Below are 21,414 nucleotides of genomic sequence, written 5' to 3' on the forward strand. Positions count from 1 at the left end.
AGTAGGTAGTAGCTGGCTAGAATTTTGGGCCAGTTTTTCTTATTAATTGATAGAAGTCTTTTTTTCTTTTTTTTATAATAACAATAAATAATCAAATTATAAATAAATAATAAATGTCCTTAAAAAGAAAAGAATGTTGGACCTTTCTTAAGGGCTTGTTTGGATTTGCAAGTTATCTCAGTTCATCTCAGTTCATCTCAACTCATCTCACTACTATTCATTACTATTCAGTAACTTTAACTCATAAATCTCACTACTATTCACAACTCATCTCAGTTCATCTCAAATCATCTCAAGTCATCTTCGAATCTAAACATCTCCAGTGCTCATTGGGCTGACCATGAACGGGGAAAATATTTTTATTTTATTTAAAAAAAGAAAGAAAGAACAGTTATGAAGTAATATCTACTCCATTATATAAAAGCTAGCTAGATCAGTAAGATGATGGATTTGGCACAAGGCAAGTCTTCTTTGTATTTTCATCAAACCCACCATCTTCTTGAAATATGATAGAGCAATATTAGAAAATAAAAATAAAAAATTAAGAATTGAATGATATTAAAGAGGAACAATTAGGACGATGGCATATATATATATATATATATATATAGTTTCTTAAATATTAAAGCTAGCTAGCATAATTAAAGTGGGCACTATTTCTTGATTTTAATGGAGATGAAAGATGAAATCTCTGATCAAGGCTATAGATCCAAATAGAACAAAACAAAAAAATTCAAAACAAAAGTTGAGAGAAGAAAATTGAAGGACACGTCATGATCAGGGGATGGATGATCATCAGAGATATGCAGATCTGGCCGAGGCCCTCTATATATCTATAGCCTCGATATATGGCATCGATGATGATGATGATGATGATCTGCCCGCAGACAGGCCAGTCTCCATGAAATTAGGCTGCATATAAATTAGGGCGCGCAGGTAGCTAGCTCTGATCATCTCGTATGGACGCGGGGGGAAGGCCCCTCCAAAAACCATGAAATTAGATGGCATGCTGCAGTACTACTCATGTGCCAGACAACCCAACATACATCAGTTATTCATGTAATTGTCAGCAAACAAATATGCATTATGATCAGCTTTTCTACGTACTGATTCCGCTATCTGCTACAGCCTGCAGCTCTCTTGAACTCTCCGCCCCTACCATGCGCCATTTTTGCGCACCTTTTTCTAATACACACATATCAAATGAAACCGAACATTTCAACATTACTTACGTACTAATATATATATATCTCGGAAGAGTCGGTATTGCAGAAGCCAAAAGAGCCTGGGCGCTAGCTAGCTGTGCTGATCATACCGCTGCCTACAAAAGGTAACTTATGTCGTGAAAAAGAGGGGTGGGGTAGGGGCCCTCTCTCTCTCTCTCTCTCTCTCTCTCTCTGTTATGTGTAATGAAATAATATTCTTTCCAATCTTTCATTTTATGAGTTTGCTTTATTTGATCATATAAAAGTTCCTTAAACACTCGAGTTAACTAGACGTGCTTACTTAATACATATTTGTTCATGTCTTTCTTGCCTAGATACATTATATCTATTTTTCCATTATAAATCATCTCTAATTATATTGGCTGACTTGACATGGGACGATTGTATTCAGTATTTTATAATTAGGACATGACTTCGTCAATTTTTTTTGAAATGATACGTTTTATTTTTTTCACATCAGTACCGTTTATGCACAGATTATATTGGGCGATTGTATTCAGCATTATATATATATATATATATGTTGTATAATGAGTGTAATTACTGATTTTTTATATACGGGTGGCTTGGGGTTCGAACTGGTACGGTTCTACCATTTGGAGAGCCTTATGCCATCTGGTCCTTGGCATAATTAAAGGACCGTGGCAAGTGTGTAACTGAAGTTGATAACATTTAATGTAGCGAAAAAAACAACATTCTTCATAAAACAAAGAAATTTTATTCTCATTTTATCATTTTCAATCATGTAATTAATTGTCTAGCATATTTTAAGTGGATTTTTATTGAAATAGCTAGTTGATCATCTACCAAATCAATTAATTAAGCGTGCGTGTCACATCACCCACCCAAGATTATTGAGGATGATAAAATACATGATGATAAAATATATATATAGCCCTACTAAAATATAAGTACCATTCCTCTTAATTACTTTGTATTTATTTTCATCACAATTAATGTTTAGTAAATAAGTATTCTGCTGTGCGCGCATGATTATCATTGCCATTCAAATGGTTAAGGCTGCAACCCTGATCTACCTCTGGTACTGCTCAATTTTCTTGTTTTATTTTCTCTTTGAAGCACTGACATGGGGATCATATATATATATATATATATAGTTTTGAATATCATGACCAGTTCATGAGCAGCTTCTGCAATCTGTTTTTTCATTACCCAGTACCGGAAGGAAGACACGAGAGAGAGATTTACATAACCGAGGAGGAGTACTATCAGAGACTGTAGGCATGCTTCCAAGCCCCTTTTTATTTTTTTCCTCCTTTGCTACCTCTCTGTCCTGGCCTGTAAAGCTAGGGGAGTACAATATTTTCTAAAGAACATGATATAAATCAACAGGTGAAAGAACCAATTTTCACAGTTAATTAATCAATTATTATATTTGGCTATGTTAAGATATGATTAAATAATAAATTAATCTATCTCTTTTTATTAGTCTAAATTTTTGAGATAAATGATAATTTTACATACTATCAGAACAGAAGTCTTGGAATTCAAATTTTAACTCTACCCTCATCTATTTCATTTAAACAAGAGAATAAAATTTATGTAAATTAGTCAGTCATGAGAAAATCATAGGAGAAAATGCATATATATATATATATATATTCTTTGCAAAGATGAAATTCTCAATCATAATGTTTTTAATTAACTTAATTGACTATTGAAATTACGGCTAAAGATCACATTAATCAGCTTCTCAATCATCATCTTTCCAACGTCTTCATGACTTTTTACTCAACGAGACTAGTTCACTTAGAAATGAAACAATATTTATGTAAATTAATTATTATATATATATATATGAAACCCTTTGCGGAATTAAAAATAGTCAACTTAGAAACAACGTGATCATTATGATTGAAAATAATGATTTTGTGGAAAGAATAATGCGCAGATTCTATTGCATTGCCTTTGAATATAAACGTTGTCCCAAAAATTAGTGTCAGAGCAGGACTAGAGTACCATGAAAGGTCAAACACTTCACATAATAATGTACATGATCATGATCATCTAGATCTAGTGGCCGGCCGGCCCTAAAAAACATTAGTCCTTGATGAATTTTTCTGTGTCACACAATTAGTCTTTATGTTAATGATTTCGGGCACGAAAAATATTTCATTTTGTTGGTACTTGGCTTTCTCTGCCAATTCAATTATGTGTACCCATATTTACATTATTCTTTTCTTTCTTTCAAAGGAAAAAAAAAAAAATGATTTAAACAATGCTGACTCCGACTTGACTCAAACTTACCAAACCAAGCCAGACTTATCCATTTATGCCTGCCAGCTAGCCCACCAAATTAAGATCAGACTACCCTCGCTTTTGCTTAATTAATTAATTAATTAATTAAACTTGTGAATTTGGGTATTTCCAGGAAATTTAAGGACGTAATTAGAAATTTAGACTGATTAGAAACAAAGGCATTAATGGGTTCGAATTCAATAGTTTGGAGGAGGGTAGTATAGGGGTTTTAAAATGCATGTACTTGGGGTTTTGATATTTTTCCTCTCTATATATATATATATATATATATATAGTCATTTTTGTAGACTTTTTAAGCACTCCGCTAATGTGGTTGGTTGCATCATTTTTATTTAATATAAAATAATTATTTTAATCAAACATATTAATAAATTGTATAAAAAGTATATAAAAGTAATTGTATATAACAGAATTGAAAAGCAATGAATTAAGGGGAAGAAATTATTATCTTTAGATCTCGAGTAAGTCTTGTCAGTATTTTTAAGAAAAAGGGACACACTTGATCACATTCCAATAAAAGATCTATATTTTCATGCACCTTACTTTTTTCTCATCTATTGTATTTTTGCGCTAGATTTACATAAACAAGTCATTTTTTCCAATAAAATCTTGGATACTCGAGACCCGAATCTGGGCCAACAGGGCTGGCTGGTCACGAGAGGACAAGGCCTAAACGGCAGTAGTTTAGCTCTTCTTAGTTTGGGAATGAAACAATGTAGAGAACCCAGCTATGTTACTGCGCATGGATGATGCTATATATATATATATTATATATATTATATTGTGATCCAATGTGTAAAAACTCAGTTAATTCTACACCGACTTTGAAAACGTGGACCAATTATATCTAAACACCTTCAATAATTGTTTTTTAATCGACAGATGATAACTCATGCATGCAGGACAACAACAACAAAACTGTTAAAAGAGTATTGTATTATTCACGAATTTGATAGATTATTCTAATTAATCCTACTTGATTGTCAGCATTCATGCAAAAGTTGAGAAAGATATGAAACATAACGCGTTCATTACATGCTTTTTTTGACAATTTTATTTATTAATTATTTTCTTCAAAGCATATATATATTCCGTGGAGAAGTAGCAAAGCTATTGGTTTAACTTTCTTATTTTCTTTCTCAAAAACTCTTTTTATTTTTATTTATTTTTATAGCTTTTCATGCATCCGACAGCTACACTTACATATTCTCTTGATCTTCACGAAGTAAAGAATCCGAAAATGAAAAGCAAATGTACAACTCTGCTGGATTTAGACACTCTTTTCGCGATCACACACCTTAGAAATAGGCTTTTGGTTTTGCTTTTTATTCGTATGAGGTGGAAAACTCATGCTTGCTAGCTTCCAATGTGAAATGCTTTTGAAAAAAAAATGGAATCCAATTCTAAAGTAGACAAGTCATGTACCCGAACCGGCCATGCATGCACATCCATTTCAGCTCAAAAGATTAAGCAAAAGAATATTAATGCTATTCTACTCTCGATCTCAACTCACGCTTGCTTGCATACATGCATGCATGCATGCAATACCGCGTTCACCATGCAGCTGAGTGGACTGTGTTTTTGTTTATTGCCGACCCAAAAAAGATGGAAGCCTCATCTGCCAATTGTTATATTCCATTCCCCCATTTCCATGTAGGGAGGGTTACGGGTTAGTGTGTATATATATACTATGGCAGGGAGAATACAATTAGAGCACCACATGATCATAAAAAGACTAATACAAGACAGTGACTAAAAGGCACAAGCTAGCTAGCTGCTGTTTCTGTTTCCCTTCCAAAATGAAGTCTTCTGCACAGGAAAACCAGCCTCCTCCACCTAGAGGTTATTATTTCCTAATCTCTCTTCCTGTCTCTTAATTTGCTTATTGCTTCTGAAAGGATACAATATATAGAACTCACTGTTTTATGTTTGTTCTTTCGAATTGAAAGGATACCCGACTGAGAACCCCCCGACGGAGAAGAAGAAATGCTGCAGTCGTGACAAGAAGAAAGGAGATAGGGGCTTCATAGAGGGATGGTAAGCCATGAAATTCCTTCATAGCAATCTTAGTAAGAGGAAGAATATAAGCTGATTCTCCTGACTATATATATTTGAATTTCATAGAAAAAGATAAAAGAGTTCTGATCAGAATTAGGAAGGGGAAGTAGAATACATGAAGTCCGACCTGCTCTTTCCTTCATCATGCAACTAATGTTCTTTAATTCCTTTGCCTGCTTCTTATTGGTGCAGCCTTTTCGCTTTGTGCTGCTGTTGGCTTTGCGAAGCATGCGTCTAATCCATCATCTTGAAAACGATGGGGCTCGGAATTAAGCTTAACAGCTGCTGTATTGAGTAGTAGTGTACACCATCATCGATCTTTCCCCCTTTTTATTATTCCTTCTTGGGTTCGTTTGTTGTCGATCGGTGGATTTCCAACTAGTCTAGTACAGCTATTCTCTGTGCGAGCTAGTATCATGTTGTAATACATATATCAATTACGACCAGCATAGTATCATAATTCTGCTACTTGATTGCCATTGCCACAGCAAATTCTTCCGATTGCATGATTTCTTTTTAACATTTCAATAAATTAATGATTTCTTTTTAACAAGTCGAATGGTATAAATTTGGTCTGTCAAAGATGATTTAGGGATGCTGTGCATTTGAAATCCAATTTACAAATGCAGCCATTAATTTAAAGCCTAACGAGATACATGATCCGAAGACGTGTGGAAAAGTAACATAAAAGATAAAAGAGTATAAAATGGTGATACATCCAGAGCTGGCTCTCTCATAAGTCATGATGCTCAAATGGACCACTCGACCCCTTTTTCTGGCACAAATTAAAGAACGACTTCGAGAGATTTGAGCAAACCCTCTAATTGGAAAAGGCCGTAGTACTGCAGAACAAGACCCCGTTCACAAGGTAAAGAGTTATTGTTATTGCTCCACAATAGATTCGAACGTAGCAACTTATTTCCTAAAAGGCCTTTTTCACCCATATCACCTGATAATTTGGCCAAAAGACTAAATGCATATATAAAAAAAAACAAATCAGTGATTAACACGCATACAAAGGCCATCACTTGACAAAGCACAAGAGGCATATGTTTCATGGAGAATCCCTACAGTCCCATCATACGACATACATACATATACATATACACTTGGTAAATGCATACTTGCTGCAAGTAGCCAAACAATTTATTAAAAAAATCTCACCCTCCCTTCAGAACAGTTAATACTCACTGACTTTTCTGACTCCACTTACTAATTTACATTTCCTCATATTAATGTACGGGAAATATATGTGCGCTAAAGATCCTCGCATCAGTGAGTAGACAAAAGAAAGAAAAACTCCATGCAATGGAATTATAAAAGCACTTATAGATGAGTGACTAACCAACGAAGATGCTTCTCAGATGGTATCTGATTATTGGAACAGCTTCTCCAGTTTGTTATTAGAAGGATCCTGTTAGGGTCCAATTCCCTTCGAGCGTTGTTGTATGAGTCCACAGGAAAACGCTTCCTCAATCTTGCTTGGAGAGCTACAGCTCTTCTTTGTCAAGCGGACCCGCATGTGAGTGTTTATATGATAAAAAAAAAAGAGAAGGAAATGCTTTTAATGTAACACTTATTTGACAGTCAATCCGCCAAGGTTAAATCAGTACAAAATCCTCTGAAAAATCAGATTGATGAGCTACTCAAAGGTATTGTGACTGCTTGGCATTTTTTTGTTTTTTGAGGACCATTGGGGGGAGGGGTTACGGTTTTAGGGGGTGGTAGTTCTAGACATGTTCCAAACAAGATAAAGGAATTGAAAAATTCTACTCATCATCCCCACACCACATACCACACATGATTTTTTTTCCCTTATCAAATGTGGGGTGTATGGATGATGAGGTAGAAGAACTCAATTAGTTTAGAAGGAATAAAACCAAAAAAAATTAAAATAGGTGTCGTGTGATGAGTAGCAAAGGATTTATATACAGTTTTCAATTTAACAAATCCCTTTTAAAACAAAAACAAAAACTGATTTATTAGAATTAACTAAGATGTAGAAACTAAAATGAATTTTGAGGAAATGTGGAATATCAAAAGGTTCCAAATAAATTTAAGCCAGAAAGTTTCTATGCATTCCAAGATACCACACAATGACATCTCATGATTTAAAACTTATGAAGACATGAATAGAGCAGTTTTTCCAAGATTGAATTAGTACCTCAATCTAAGCCCAATGTTCATAAGCAAAATATTGATCCCACAACCGTGACTGGGTCAGATGACGGTAATGGAAGAACTCCTCTGTTATTTCCTTTCTCTGGCAGGCGTCCATTGTGGGAAGGTACATGATTATACCAACCTGATCCACAAGCAAAAAGTAAACATGAATATTTCTTTTTATAAATACTTTCACACCATTCTGTCAAACAAGATTAAAATCATAAATTTCAATAACATGTAGAGTTGTCCCTGGAAGCCATGTTTCTAAATTATGTCATGTTCAATACCTTCGACTACCCAAGTACACATCTTCACTTGGCAATAGATCTCTCCCACTACTTCCTTACTAAAATGAGGCTAACATTCAAAAATCAAGAAAGGAATGAAAGTAGAAAAAGGAAAGATGTAAGTGAAACTACCCATGAGAAAATATCATCATCTACTGAGCTTGAAGCAGGATTCATGGCACTCCTGGTGCGAGCTGTCCAGCGTTGCTCTATTGGAGCAGGTGCAGGTATCTCTTCCTTCTTAATGAGCTGCTTCAGCTCTTCAATGTATATTCAAGGTCTTTCATGCTTGGCTTGGCTAGCGTTCCTGCAGGGAAACATGTCTCAGAAACCCACTGTTGGCCACCACAATCAAAGTCCAATATTTCATCACTCCATCCCACTCTGTATCCCTCTTGACTTCCTCCAGAACTCAGCCTCAGCTTGATTGACCTTAATGACATCGTCTTTGTTGAGAGGATCCAGGGCAAGTAATTTATCTCTCAACTCTGTAAATGATAGCTCATTTATGTCTGGATCATAGCTGTCCGGAGATCCAGTTTTAAATTTTCTGCAGGTAACTAATATAAGCAATCGATTGATTAAAATAAATTAGTCAACACAATAACAATGCAAACATGTCAATAACAATAGAGAAAAAAAAGAGAGTTTTTATTTTTTATTTTTATGAGTAAAAAAATGCAATAGGTTTAGGTAAATATCTTTCATAACAGATGAACCAACAGAGCTGGAAAACGACCTAAGCTACTCTAGTTCAGATAGTGATTGGCATGTCTGAATGCAAAATTAAACAAGCAGAGCAGAGCTTGCACAAAAATCTTACCTCAGTATTTTTCCAAGCCAAGAAACAAAAAATAACATGGCAATCTTATTATATCATTTGAATACATTCTTCATTTTTTCATGACTTCTTAAATACTTATCAACCCTACTGGGTAAGCTAGATAAGAAGTTATAGACTGATTTCATTTTAGTTTACATCCTAATCCCACGTCATAATCAGACAGTGACACAAGGTAAGCAGTTTCTGATACATCGTCAAGAAAAATTTAAACACAGGATGAGGTAGCATGTACGCATCCGAATGAGCATTTTTAGCAATTCTGATTTCTTCTCAATATGACAGAAACCTTATCACTCTTCCAACATATCTCTCGACTACTGCTTGTATCTCTCACCAGTGCTTAGTTGTAATTAGGCATGTTCGATATATACTCCCGGTGTACTTGGGCTATGTCTTTACTATCAATAAAATTTTACTGACTTACTTGTCAACTATTCACCCACCTTTAAATAACGAGGGCACCAACCTAACGATATATGAGTGTTAAAAAAAAGCTTAGAACCAAACTATTAACCAAAAGATGCATATATAGATTAGACCAAGATGCTCTGCCGACTTACTTGTCAACTAAATACTGCATTCACCCACCTTTTTTATTCTTATGTTTGTCCTTTTTCCCAGTTTAAGAACCGGAAATATCATGAAAGTGTACATTCTCGACCACCATTAGACTAACAGACTGACAAATTACAACTTATAACGGCTCATAAGTTTCGAACTCTCATGTGTGGAGCACAAGAAAAAGTAGATTCTTGGATGGCGACAGAAAGCATCAGAGTCTTTATCAGCTATAGTTCATAATCCATTATACTCGTGAACAATCATCAGAACCAGAGCTAGTCATGTATACCACACAGCTTATCGTGTTTTTAAGTTACAGGCTTATCAGTTCTTTCGTAGCTCTCTTCCCCAATCCCCAGGCTCTCTCATGCGCTCCAATATAGTTAATGCTCCTCACACGAGAGATTATTCTCACACGTTTAATGAAATATCATATCGGTACGTGTATATTGCAGCACTTTTCCAGCCTTTTTTTTTTTTTTTGAGTAAGTATTAAGAATTTCATTAAAAAGTCCAAATGAAATTCCGGAAGCTGCCATTAGATTAACGGTCAATATCCGAAGAGAGAAAAAGAAAGACTGGTCAAGGCAAGCCCACCTGCACAATGCCACCAATCTGCTGCTCCCTAATAGAGGCGAAATTCTGCAACGCAAGGCCATCGTCTTTGATACCATCCACCAATTGCTGAACCCTTGTCCCGGCCTCAACCCTCGCCGTCTTCCTTTCCTTATCCACCACCAAAACACTATCCATCAGCGCCAAATTCACCATCCCGGCCCTTGAAAGCCCAATACCGTTGGGAGGCAGGCCCGACCCCACCGGACGAATGCGGGTTTTCTTCTGATGGGCCTCCTTGACGACATCCTCCAACTGCTGGAGGTTCTCGGGCTAGTGGAAGACTCGGGTCTGGGCCTCGTGGGTTCCGCTCCAGTTGGAGACGGTGTGGAGGTCATCGGGCAAAGGAGTGTAGCGGAAGATCTGAGCCTTCTTGTGCTTGGCGCTGTCGGGGAAGGGGAAGGGGAAGGAGCAGTAGGTGGCGGCACCGCAGAAGAGGAGCATTGCAGCGTAACCGAGGTACTTGCAGAGGTCGGCGTCACTGGCGGAGGGAGAGTTGGTGGAGGGAGGGCGTGAGGAGGGGGGGCTTAAGAGGGTGTTGGGGGAAGGTGGAGGAGTGAGGGGAGCGAGCGTCTAAAAAGTGAGGGCTCTCAGCATATTTGAATGAAATGAATGAATGCGTAGGTGTGGGCTGGGGGGTTTGACTTTTCAACTTTCAAAGTGTTGGAGTTCTTCGGTACCCTCCACGTAGGCGTTACACGTTTACAACGACACAAAACTGGTTTGAATAAATAGGGGAGGGGAATGATGTGTGTTTGGGCCAGTTGGAAGGCCCCTTTATTTCTGTTACCCACAATTGAGTTGGGCTTGGGCCCATCTTTCTCACCAAGCATAATAGTTAGAGTTATTCTACCAGCTACACACCAAACACCTGCTCAAGAAAAAATATATATATATATAAAAAATAAAAACAGATATATGGCATGTAATTGCTGAATAGAAATTTTCTAATAGTTATAGATAATTTCGAATATAGAAATGGTGCTCGAGAGAAAAATGAAAAAGAATACATTTTTGCACGTGGATAATTATGCTGAAAGTCTCTAGTGATGTTTGGAAAAGAAACGTGGTTTGGATTCGCAAGTCATCTCAGCTCATCTCAACTCATTTTACTATTATTCATTACTATTCAGCAACTTTAACTCACAAATCTCACTACTATTCACAACTCATCTCATTACTATTCACAAATCATCTCAACTCATCTCAAGTCATCTTCGAATCCAAACATCTCCAGTGATTTTTTTATCAGAAAGAAGATGCAGGTTATCTCCATCACCCTAGGCAAGCATTTATTCCTTCAATTGAAAGAATCCAGCTCAGACAAGACATCAATTAATTCTAAATAATGCTAAATACAGTCGGTAGAATATAAAATACAGTACAATCCTTTTATAAAATAGTTAGATCCATTATTAAAAAATTTAAATTTTTATCATGTATCTTGTATTTACTCACTTTTTTCTAAAAAGATTGCGCATCAACATTCCACGACTGTAAATATCATTTCTCTTAATTACTAAATCTCTTTTCCCACATCTATCCAATACAATAAAACACTGCGTAATATGACAACATTGGAACTTCTCATGATCTCTGCCATTACGAAAAGTATTAATATGGCAAATTTTCTAGGTACAACTGTCCCAAGAACACTGAGAACAGACACCTCCCTTCAACAACGTAATAATTATGCTACAAGGATCCTAGGCTCTTCAACCTCTAGTCCAGGTTCTTCCTCTGCTGAGTAGAAAATTTCATCGTCTGAATCATCAAGTTTCTCCATTAAACTGTAAAGAGCCCACCTGTAATTTGGGTTACAATAAGGGAAGCTTGGGTTTCCAGATAATCCGTCTCAAGCTGGTGGGAAATTTCTAGGTATTTATTTGGATGGCAAATTTTGTCCGAGGTGCACCATACCACATGAAGATGATACTGTACAGATAGCTTGCATATGTATATAAAATTAGCAAAAACTTAACCCTGCACCAACAGCTGAGCTACGACATATACTCCCTCGATTGCCATCTCTCTTCATACCTCCCAAATGAGTAGGCCGTGGAAGGCACTTCACTCAAGTGTAAAGAGTCTGGTTCAATGCCATAGTCTGTTAGTGGTCTATGCTCGAGTACATCATCGTGCTCTTTCACAAAATCAGGAATCTCAACCTCTCCCTTCTTTATATCATCCCAAAGGTACTGCAGGCGACTTACGTACTTGATTTTCCAATATAAGCTACAAGAAGAATAGAGAATTTCAAAAAAAAAAATACAACAAAAAATTGTGTTAAATCATCATGAATAAATCACTGATCGCATAGTAGTAATTGAAAAGTCTACAATAATTTGTGCTCAATTCTCATATTAAACTACCAATCAGAAAAATATTCATGGCCTGACTACATGCTAAAATTTAAGTCTACGCCTTAAGGCGTCTTTTTAAATCAACTTTGTTTTAATTTAATTTAAACTTTGTACTTATAAAAAAAAACCAACTTTGTGCGGGAGTTCCTTTTCCTTCTTCTTGTTGCTTGATATACACATCTTCTCTTTGTTTCTCGAGCCTATAGTGAGTTACAGACAGAGTTCGAAAATGTCAATTCTTTGATGAGTAAAAAGCCTAAAATGAACTCTAGTGGCCACAAAAACTTCTAATGGCCAAGTCAGAGCATATGTCCTCCAACTTTCCATATCTTATTGTTACTAATTACAGCCCACCCAACTTTCCAGGACTCTTGTTCTCTACAAAATTGCATTGGTTACGTTGACTTGTAGTTCTTTGATCTGAGTGCATAAAAAAACAAATGAACAGAAGTATTTGCATTCAGGTAATGCATAAATTTCAGAGACCTTTATACGGATAGGAATGACAAAAATATCTATCTTAGAACATACTTCATTCATAATCTTTAGCATGATGCCTGCCTACTGAATATGTATGACCATGGCAACACTGATGCCTGGGCAACTTGTAAATCTAGCATGGTCACATAAAAAATAAGCATGTTGCATACTTAAGACTAATGGCGATCAGGAGTCCCTATTCCTAGTCATTTAAAAACATATCCTACTGAGAACTTGAGTGCAATGCAGGAGTCTCTGAATAGCATGGTCAAATTGATTCTTATAACTTGTAAAATAAGGTTGTACTCCAAAACATGATTTATAATTTCATGGTATTACTTTTGGTAAGTAATTTTAAACTTTTCAAGTATAAAACAAAATCACTCACTCTCCACTTAGGAATAATCGGCCAAGAGTGGCAAAGACAAGCCTCGAACGAAGCCCAGGGTGAACAAAGTAAAGAGCTTGAAGCCTGTCCTTGATATCTGATGGAAGTTCTTCATAAATCCACCTCAAGATGGTGATTCCAGGGGAGTTGTCCTCCTTCTGCACGGCGCTATGCAGGTAAACAATGCAAAATGGCCCTTCTGACAATTCACTGCATATTTTGTGGAAAATGTACTTCTTCAATCGCTCCCCACTCACAACTGGAGCTGCATATCATAAATGAAAGCAGTAGCTCATAAGTGTATCAAAATAAAGAATAACCAACAACAGGAACAAAAAATTACTGAAATAAGAGACATTTTAGTTTATACTAAAGAAGGAGAAGATCCTCACTTGCATCATTCCAAATACAATTGATTTCAAGCACAAAGAACCGTATCACGTGATTTCCTTTTCAATGAAAAAATGTACACCACTGAAACATCAAATATACTCTTCCATTATGTCCATATTTATCGACAAAATAATTTAGCTGATAAAATTAGAGTGGATGTATCAAAACTAAAGCTACATAGGAATAACTTAGTACAAATTTGAGGAAAGTAATCACTGATAACCACTAGATATGAAGAAGTGCCAGTTCCTCCAACCTCTATGTGTCAGGAGTCAAAGAGGTTGCACCTAATATGATTAGTCAGGAATGATAAAAAGTGCCAGTTAACCCCAAGGGGTTAGCCCAAGTGGTGAGGGCCTTGGTCTTGGGGTATCACTCCCTTCAAGGTCCAAGGTTTAACACTTCATGGGTGCAAACAATCCTTTGGAGCCACAACCCCTGGTGAAAAGCAAGCGATTTAACCAATTCCGTGTAGGAAAACTTTCGAGGGTGTAATGCACGGGACTAGAGTTTACTCTGCAGGGGTGGGTCCGAAAGGCCCTGCATTGGAGAGGTTTCCCGACATAAAAAAATAAAATAAAAATAAAATAAAAAGTGCCAGTTCCTCCAACCTCTATGTGCCAGTTCTTCTTAACGTTGCAAAACACAATAATAGTTGTTTCCATGAACGAGTAAAAAAAAGTATGAATTCAGGTACCAGCTTCTGCCAATAACATATAAACCATTACACGGAAGATTTTCCAATGTCACAAATACTAGGTGATTTCTCAAGTCCTTCACAAGTATATATGTTTCCCATAAGCTCATAATGTTTCCAATAAGCTTAAATTGTTGATATACAACCAACTTAACCCGGATGCCAGAACAGATCAAATTGTTGATGATAATACTCAAATCTCAATTTAGGCCACAGAGGAAAAATAAAAATACCGATGTTATTTCAGAAAGAACCAAATCCAAATTCCAAATAGCTCAAAATAATAAAACTCATAACAATCACTAAAAGAAAGCCAATAAGAATTTAATATCGTACAGAAAAAACCAAATCGATTTTAGAGAGTCGAGACGAAGCATCAATCGAGAGAGATCCAGGTCAGTATGTTTACCGGGAAAGTACTTTCCGACAATACGATAAATTCGGCTCCCATGCTTGTCGGAGCCTTGGAGGCGAAAGAACTGGAGGAGGTCGAGATCGGAGAAGTCTTCGTCGGGAGAGAGATACTGAGAGCAATCGTGCCAGTTCTCTTGCTCCTCTTCTCCTTCTTGGTGAGACAAGAAGGGACGGGCGTCTATGCCCAGATCCGAGGCCAGCACCACCACCGAGAATTCGTCCGATGAGGCTGCCATCTCTGTTTTCTCACACTTTCTCGCTCTTTGGTTTTCTATTCCCCCTTTCGCGTGGTGGAAAGTTGGATGGGGATGGGGGTGCGTGGAACAAGATGGACGCTTTTGATTGGCGGAAACAAGCAACGGTCAAGATAGTCGTGTGTACTTCACCACATCCTATGATCGCAAGCTTCATGACTCATGAGCATATATACCCTCAATAATTGAGAGAAGGTTATTGGAATAAAAAATCTATTTATTATTTATTTTTTTATAATTTTTTTTTATTATTTTATAATATAGTATTAAATGATAAATTTAAAAGTAAAATTAATAAATAATTTTTAATCATCTAATATCACATCATAAAATAATAATAAAATAATAAAAATTGAGATAATGAATAACATTGCTCAGTTGACATATTGTCTATATTGTTGTACGAATTTTTATTTTTTTAATAAATATATATCTATCAATTAAAATAAAATAACGTAGATTAGTTTCCGTGTTATTTTGTGAAAGCAATCCAATTTATTAAAAATATATTTTGATTGAAAAATATTTTTGATATAGTTTTAGGTTATTTTTGGGTAGTAAAGTAATTTTTGGTATTCTTTAAATAGTAGTAAAAAAATAATAATAAAATATTAAATAATAATAAAAAATATGTAAAAATTAATAATAAAATAATGAATAATAATTAAGTATTATAATAATTCTCAGTATTCAAACTATACCTTATTAAAATAAAATTTAACAAAATAAGAGATCTATTGAAATTATATTTTTTTAAAAACTTATTAATATACACTTTTTTCATTTCTTAAAAAAATTAATTTTCAAGAATACGAGCGAATAGCTCCCAACATGATTGAAAAAAACCTTAAGAATTGTCAACTTCCAAATCAAAAGAATGTAATCCCAAAAAATACAAAAAAAACATGAAAACCATGGATCAAAAGGGGAAAGAAGGAGAAGAGAGAGATGTTACTTTAAGGTTTTGGTTTTACGAGGCTTTATGATAGCGTAAACAGTATAATAGACGGAGTGGTAATATGTGGTACGATCCGTTAATCCAATATGAACACGATACGATAATAACGGATTTGAGTTTTGTCTTAACGGGTTCGAATTAAAACGGATTAACCCGTTAAGATAAAATTACTTAACAGGTTGATAACATGTCAATTCGTTTTGACTTGTTAATAAAATTAAAGTTACAATTATACTCTTATACTTAAATGTGAAATTGTTAGATTTTTAATTTCGATATTTTTATTGTTTGGATTGTAATTTTGAACTTGTAGTTAGTTTTATATTTTTTTTATAGATATTGTGATTTGAACATTTATATAAAATTATGCTAAATTTAATTAGATCAAACGGGTTAATTTCAAATTTATTCAACCCATTTACATAAACGAGTTGGGTCATGTTAACCTATTTCGTAATATTTACTAATGAGTCAAAACGAATTGACATGACACGATCTGTTATGTTAATAGGTTGTGTTAGGGTTTGAAATTTTAACACGATAAGTTTAACGGGTCGTGTTCAGATTAATTCATATAATATAATATACATACCTTAATACGATATAAATACAACCTATTAACATAATTTGTACACCCCTTGTCAATGGCTCTCACGCGAGATGATTAAATTTGGAACCTTAATGCTCTCAGGGATTGATTAATCGAGAAAAGAAGTTCAGGAGCAAACGACAAGCAGATCAAAATCCCAAAAGTTTTAGTTGGAAAATGGACTCAAATTGTTAAGAGAAGTATTACACAAAAATATCACACTCTACATGTTACTTTAAAAATATATGATTTTATTTATTTATCTTTATATTTCATATTTTATAAAATATAAAAATAAATGAATAAAATTATTTTTTAGTGGTTTACACGAGGTTTATGTCTAGAACCCATTTTTCAATTGTTATCCGGGTAGACCCACCTACGTTGTCGTCGAGGACAGGCCACACATGCTTTACCATTACAAAATCTCTCGAAGAGCACCTTTGCTTCAGAAAGTTGGGCTTCCAAAATGCCTCTCTCTCTCTCTCTATCTCTCTCTACTTCGTGGTAAGTCATCATCTGTATCTGTTGCATCCGTGAATTGCTTTCAATTCTTGTATTTCTTTGTGGAACTTGTTGTTCTTTGTATAGGAATCCGTAGATTCTTCTGAAAAGTTTGTGGACTCGTTTCAGTTTCTCAGTTTTCCTGTTTTTTATGCTCGAGTTCTTGCCGCCAGTTGATGATACTCTGAGTTTCAGTTTAGACTAACTCGTAATTGTGTGGGTTCAGGAGTTGAGAATTTGAATTGGAGGTGTTGCTCGGACTCATATCGCCTTTTCTGGATTTTGTGGTGACCAAATCAAGATTTTAGGCAGATATCTTAAACCCATATTTGAGTTACATGGATACGTTACTCAAAACACCTAACAAACTTGGATTTTTGCACCCACTTCATGGGTTTCCTGAAAAAATGAGTAATTCAAGCTCTTCAAAACTTCAAAACCAGGAGTTTAGATTTGGTCCCAAGAAGTCTCATCTGAAACTGGTTAGAAATGGTTTTGTTAAGGCTAGTACTGGTGCTCTTTTGGAGCTTGTTCCAGAAACTAAGAAGGAGAATCTTGACTTTGAGCTTCCTATGTACGACCCATCAAAGGGTCTTGTGGTGGACTTAGCAGTTGTGGGAGGTGGTCCTGCAGGTCTGGCTGTTGCGCAGCAAGTCTCTGAGGCAGGGCTTTCAGTTTGTGCGATTGACCCGTCTCCTAAATTAATTTGGCCCAATAATTATGGTGTTTGGGTGGATGAATTTGAGGCCATGGACTTGCTTGATTGTCTTGACACTACCTGGTCTGGTGCTGTTGTGTTCATTGATGATCAATCAAAGAAAGACCTTGGCAGACCTTATGGAAGGGTTAATAGGAAGCAGCTGAAGTCAAAAATGCTGCAAAAATGCATATTAAATGGTGTCAAGTTTCACCAAGCTAAAGTTATCAAGGTTATCCACGAGGAGTCCAAGTCTTTGTTGATTTGCAATGATGGTGTCACAGTTCAGGCTGCTGTGGTTCTTGATGCCACTGGCTTTTCGAGATGCCTCGTTCAGTATGATAAACCCTATAACCCTGGATACCAAGTGGCTTATGGGATTTTGGCTGAGGTTGAAGAACACCCGTTTGATGTGGATAAAATGGTTTTTATGGACTGGAGAGATTCACATCTGAACAATGATATAAAGCTTAAAGAGGGAAACAGTAAGATCCCCACCTTCCTATATGCAATGCCTTTTTCGGCCAACAGGATATTTCTTGAAGAAACTTCCCTGGTAGCTCGACCTGGAATTCCAATGGAAGATATCCAAGAAAGAATGGTGGCAAGATTGAGGCACCTGGGCATAAAAGTGAAAAGCATTGAGGAAGATGAGCATTGTGTCATTCCGATGGGTGGGCCCCTTCCAGTGCTCCCCCAAAGAGTTGTTGGAATTGGTGGTACTGCCGGGATGGTGCACCCCTCAACTGGGTATATGGTAGCAAGGACTCTAGCAGCAGCTCCAATTGTTGCAAATTCCATAGTTCGATACCTTGGTTCTGATAGAAACTTTTCGTGCAATGAATTGTCTTCAGAAGTTTGGAAAGACTTGTGGCCCATAGAGAGGAGGAGACAAAGGGAGTTCTTCTGTTTTGGTATGGATATTCTTTTGAAGCTCGACTTACCAGGTACAAGGAGGTTTTTTGATGCTTTTTTTGATCTAGAACCTCGCTATTGGCATGGATTCTTGTCATCTCGACTGTTTCTTCCCGAGCTTCTATTTTTTGGGCTTTCCCTGTTCTCTCATGCTTCTAATACTTCTAGAATAGAGATTATGGCAAAGGGAACTGTTCCTTTGGTAAACATGATCAACAACTTGATACAGGACAGAAATTAAGTTGACTGGGAATTGGATACCCGTGTGTTTTATGCTTATTGTTTTGACATAGCCACTACTTGAAGTTTTACTTACTGTTGCTAATAATTTTCTGTACAATAAATCCATATGAAATAATTGCCATGCAATTACTCATTACATGCATTTCTTCCTGGAGTGGTGATTCTTTGTGAGAGGAGTTCTCAAAAGTCTGGGATGTCTATTTATTTTTTAGTGGATCCATACACGCAGGCAAATATGTTTATGTTTAATATGTTCATGTACAGTATTAGAAGCTATATTCATTTGTCTTTTGGCTACTCATCTGGCTTGATAAGAATAAAAGGACTGTTGTGCTGTTTGACCTTTCAGATTATTTTAGTGACAGCAATGTCATCAAGTCATTAAACGTGACTGCTTTTACCAACATAGAAGAACTTCATCTGCAATAATCTTTTTCCCGACAAGATAGGAAGATGACCAGAGTCCGTTTCTTAGGAGAGTGGGCTATAGCCTATAGACAAGAAAGGCTGGGCATCATACCTTAGATTAAGAAAATTTTGTAATTGAGTAGGTTTAGCATGTGTAAGATAATGAGAGTACAGGAAATACGGCTTGCTGCTCGGCTGATATAGGCTTGGGATGCATGGAGAGATTTGCGAATGAGGATGAAAGCAGTCGTTTTTGTGAATAATTTCTCTCTTTCTTCGCAAGATAGACATGACTGAAACATATAATTTATAATACATCGAATAGTCCATGTACATGTGGGAAATCATTTATGATGCACATTCAAAATCTTGATGGTATCTTGGTTGGACTATTTATGCTTTTTAAACTGGCACCTCTGGTGAAAATTCATCCATTTGCAATCTAATGACGGTGCACTAGAGAGACAGAAGTAATCCCACCACTCACTTTTATTTAAACCTCACATTTAAAATCTGGCACATACGTTAGTTTCGCACACATCACATCAATTAAGACATATCATAAACACACTCCAAATTATTTGTAGACTGACTTACAGCTTTCCATGGGTTGAGGATGTACCTGAGAGGACCTTTATATTTGCACTCGCGAGGAGTGCAGAACTCCAGTGGGGGAGTTACCACTATGGAACTGTGTACCACGTCTGTATGGCAGTTAGACCAAGTCCTATTACTGCGGCTAAGAAAGCCAGAAACGTCCAGGGGCTGCTGAAATGGTCGTGAATGGCTTCAGCAATCCAGGTCTTCCACTTAGTATAGTAGTAACTCTGACGTTGGCATATGTTGCTTGATATGGCACCAAGTCGGTGCCTATCTTATTGAAGAGTTGAGCCACTTCTTCGTCGCTGCCCAGGAAGTTGTGGAGTATGCGCGCTTTTCTCAGCTCCTTAACGTCGTCGGGATGATCAATGAGTGAATCAAGCAAGGATATGTAAGAGCTGATCCCGAAGTCATTTTTGAAATCCGGTCACATCTCGTAGGCTATCAAGTTGAAGAACTTGGTAACCGTGGAGTCATCAACTCTTATGGGAGGAAGCTGAAGGTATCCGGGAAAGAAATTGAACAGTTCACTAAAAGATACGTTTCTCAATAAACCAGTTTTGCTAGGCCTTAAATGGATCCCTGCTGCTCTAAGTTCCCGCACGTTGCGATTCGACTCATGCTTATTATTGTCATCTTGACTGGATGGCATGGAACCGTCTAGAAGGCTTGTCCGTAGGAGGTCGAGAAGATGGATGGGGTCATTCTCACCAGCTTCATTGTGACCTTGTATCATATTATTAGAATATATGAAATTTTTTATAGACGTCGCCAACTCTTTATTCACGCTCAAATTCATTAAATCCTTGAGGAGTTGATAAGGAAGTTGGTTCTCCAACAAGAACAGATCCTGTTGCCCAAAGGCCACTTGATCGTTCTTAATATTCAGTTCCTTGAATTTCTCTTTATCTGCACAGTGAATGAATTGTAATGTCGCACACACACGTCCACGAATAGCATCCAGGCGAGGGTGACGTTGTCATAATGGTCGATCACCTTCTCATCGAAGCACTTCTTTAGTTGCTTGATCTCCTTCGCAATCATGTCGCAAAAACTTTCAGCGCTCATTCCACTTTCCGTGACGAATTTTTTCGCTAATCTGAGCTTTAATTCCTCTCCAAACCGGTACTGATCCTTACCATGATGGATAGGACCGAGTGATAGCACCCTTGGCTTAAAATACTTCTTGAAATTCTTGTGATCTCTCAGCAACAATGGAACCTCCTGTGTTTTGAGACTAGTTTTGATCTGGGCTTCATTTGAATTCGAAAATTTCTCCGACTTGCTCTTCTTTAACTCGTCAAGGATATCGACACTGCTTCCGCTTGTTTCATCAGTTTTTGGTGGGATCACGTCATGGGGATCTGTTGTCATCTTCCTCGGAGATTCAATGGGTATAATTATTTGATCTTTAGCACTCATTCTGGCAAACAAGTGAATTATTTGCTATGGGAACTAGTTGTTATGGGAACTT

At 36.6% G+C, this 21,414-nt stretch overlaps 3 protein-coding genes and 1 pseudogene across 3 annotated transcripts; 1 reads left to right on the forward strand and 3 right to left on the reverse strand.

Annotated features, from left to right (window-relative positions):
* Positions 1-7,668: 7,668 nt before the first annotated feature.
* Positions 7,669-11,823, reverse strand: LOC108988386 (annotated as a pseudogene).
* LOC108988396 (ganglioside-induced differentiation-associated protein 2) lies at positions 11,531-15,087 on the reverse strand. Its single transcript, XM_018961648.2, has 3 exons — positions 14,768-15,087; positions 13,269-13,533; positions 11,531-12,272 (listed from the first exon to the last, which is right to left on the reverse strand). Exons 1-3 carry the CDS (start codon positions 15,006-15,008, stop codon positions 12,038-12,040), a joined length of 741 nt encoding a protein of 246 aa, XP_018817193.1. The 5' UTR covers positions 15,009-15,087; the 3' UTR covers positions 11,531-12,037.
* Positions 15,088-16,947: 1,860 nt separating this feature from the next.
* On the forward strand, positions 16,948-19,136 carry LOC108988394 (lycopene beta cyclase, chloroplastic/chromoplastic). Its single transcript, XM_018961643.2, has 2 exons — positions 16,948-17,080; positions 17,304-19,136. The coding sequence occupies exon 2, from the start codon at positions 17,416-17,418 to the stop codon at positions 18,928-18,930; it is 1,515 nt and encodes a 504-aa protein (XP_018817188.1). The 5' UTR covers positions 16,948-17,080; positions 17,304-17,415; the 3' UTR covers positions 18,931-19,136.
* A 1,231-nt stretch (positions 19,137-20,367) lies between these two features.
* LOC108988398 lies at positions 20,368-21,362 on the reverse strand. The gene is made up of 2 exons (XM_018961649.2): positions 20,886-21,362; positions 20,368-20,790 (listed from the first exon to the last, which is right to left on the reverse strand). The coding sequence occupies exons 1-2, from the start codon at positions 21,360-21,362 to the stop codon at positions 20,368-20,370; spliced, it is 900 nt and encodes a 299-aa protein (XP_018817194.2).
* Positions 21,363-21,414: the final 52 nt, after the last annotated feature.

Source organism: Juglans regia, chromosome 3 (assembly GCF_001411555.2).
Source record: "Juglans regia cultivar Chandler chromosome 3, Walnut 2.0, whole genome shotgun sequence".
NCBI classification, from domain to species: Eukaryota; Viridiplantae; Streptophyta; class Magnoliopsida; order Fagales; family Juglandaceae; genus Juglans; species Juglans regia.

What these genes read in the sequence shown, in the direction of transcription:
- LOC108988396 (XM_018961648.2), bottom strand. Translation starts at nt 15,008, where the DNA reads ATGGCAGCCTCATCGGACGAATTCTCGGTGGTGGTGCTGGCCTCGGAT. An exon ending in TGTCGGAAAGTACTTTCCCG is followed by an intron (nt 13,534 to 14,767) that starts GTAAACATACTG and finishes TATGATATGCAG; the next exon opens with CTCCAGTTGTGAGTGGGGAG. An exon ending in CGATTATTCCTAAGTGGAGA is followed by an intron (nt 12,273 to 13,268) that starts GTGAGTGATTTT and finishes TTCTTCTTGTAG; the next exon opens with CTTATATTGGAAAATCAAGT.
- LOC108988394 (XM_018961643.2), top strand. Translation starts at nt 17,416, where the DNA reads ATGGATACGTTACTCAAAACACCTAACAAACTTGGATTTTTGCACCCA.
- LOC108988398 (XM_018961649.2), bottom strand. Translation starts at nt 21,362, where the DNA reads ATGAGTGCTAAAGATCAAATAATTATACCCATTGAATCTCCGAGGAAG. An exon ending in CCTGGATGCTATTCGTGGAC is followed by an intron (nt 20,791 to 20,885) that starts GTGTGTGTGCGA and finishes TTTGGGCAACAG; the next exon opens with GATCTGTTCTTGTTGGAGAA.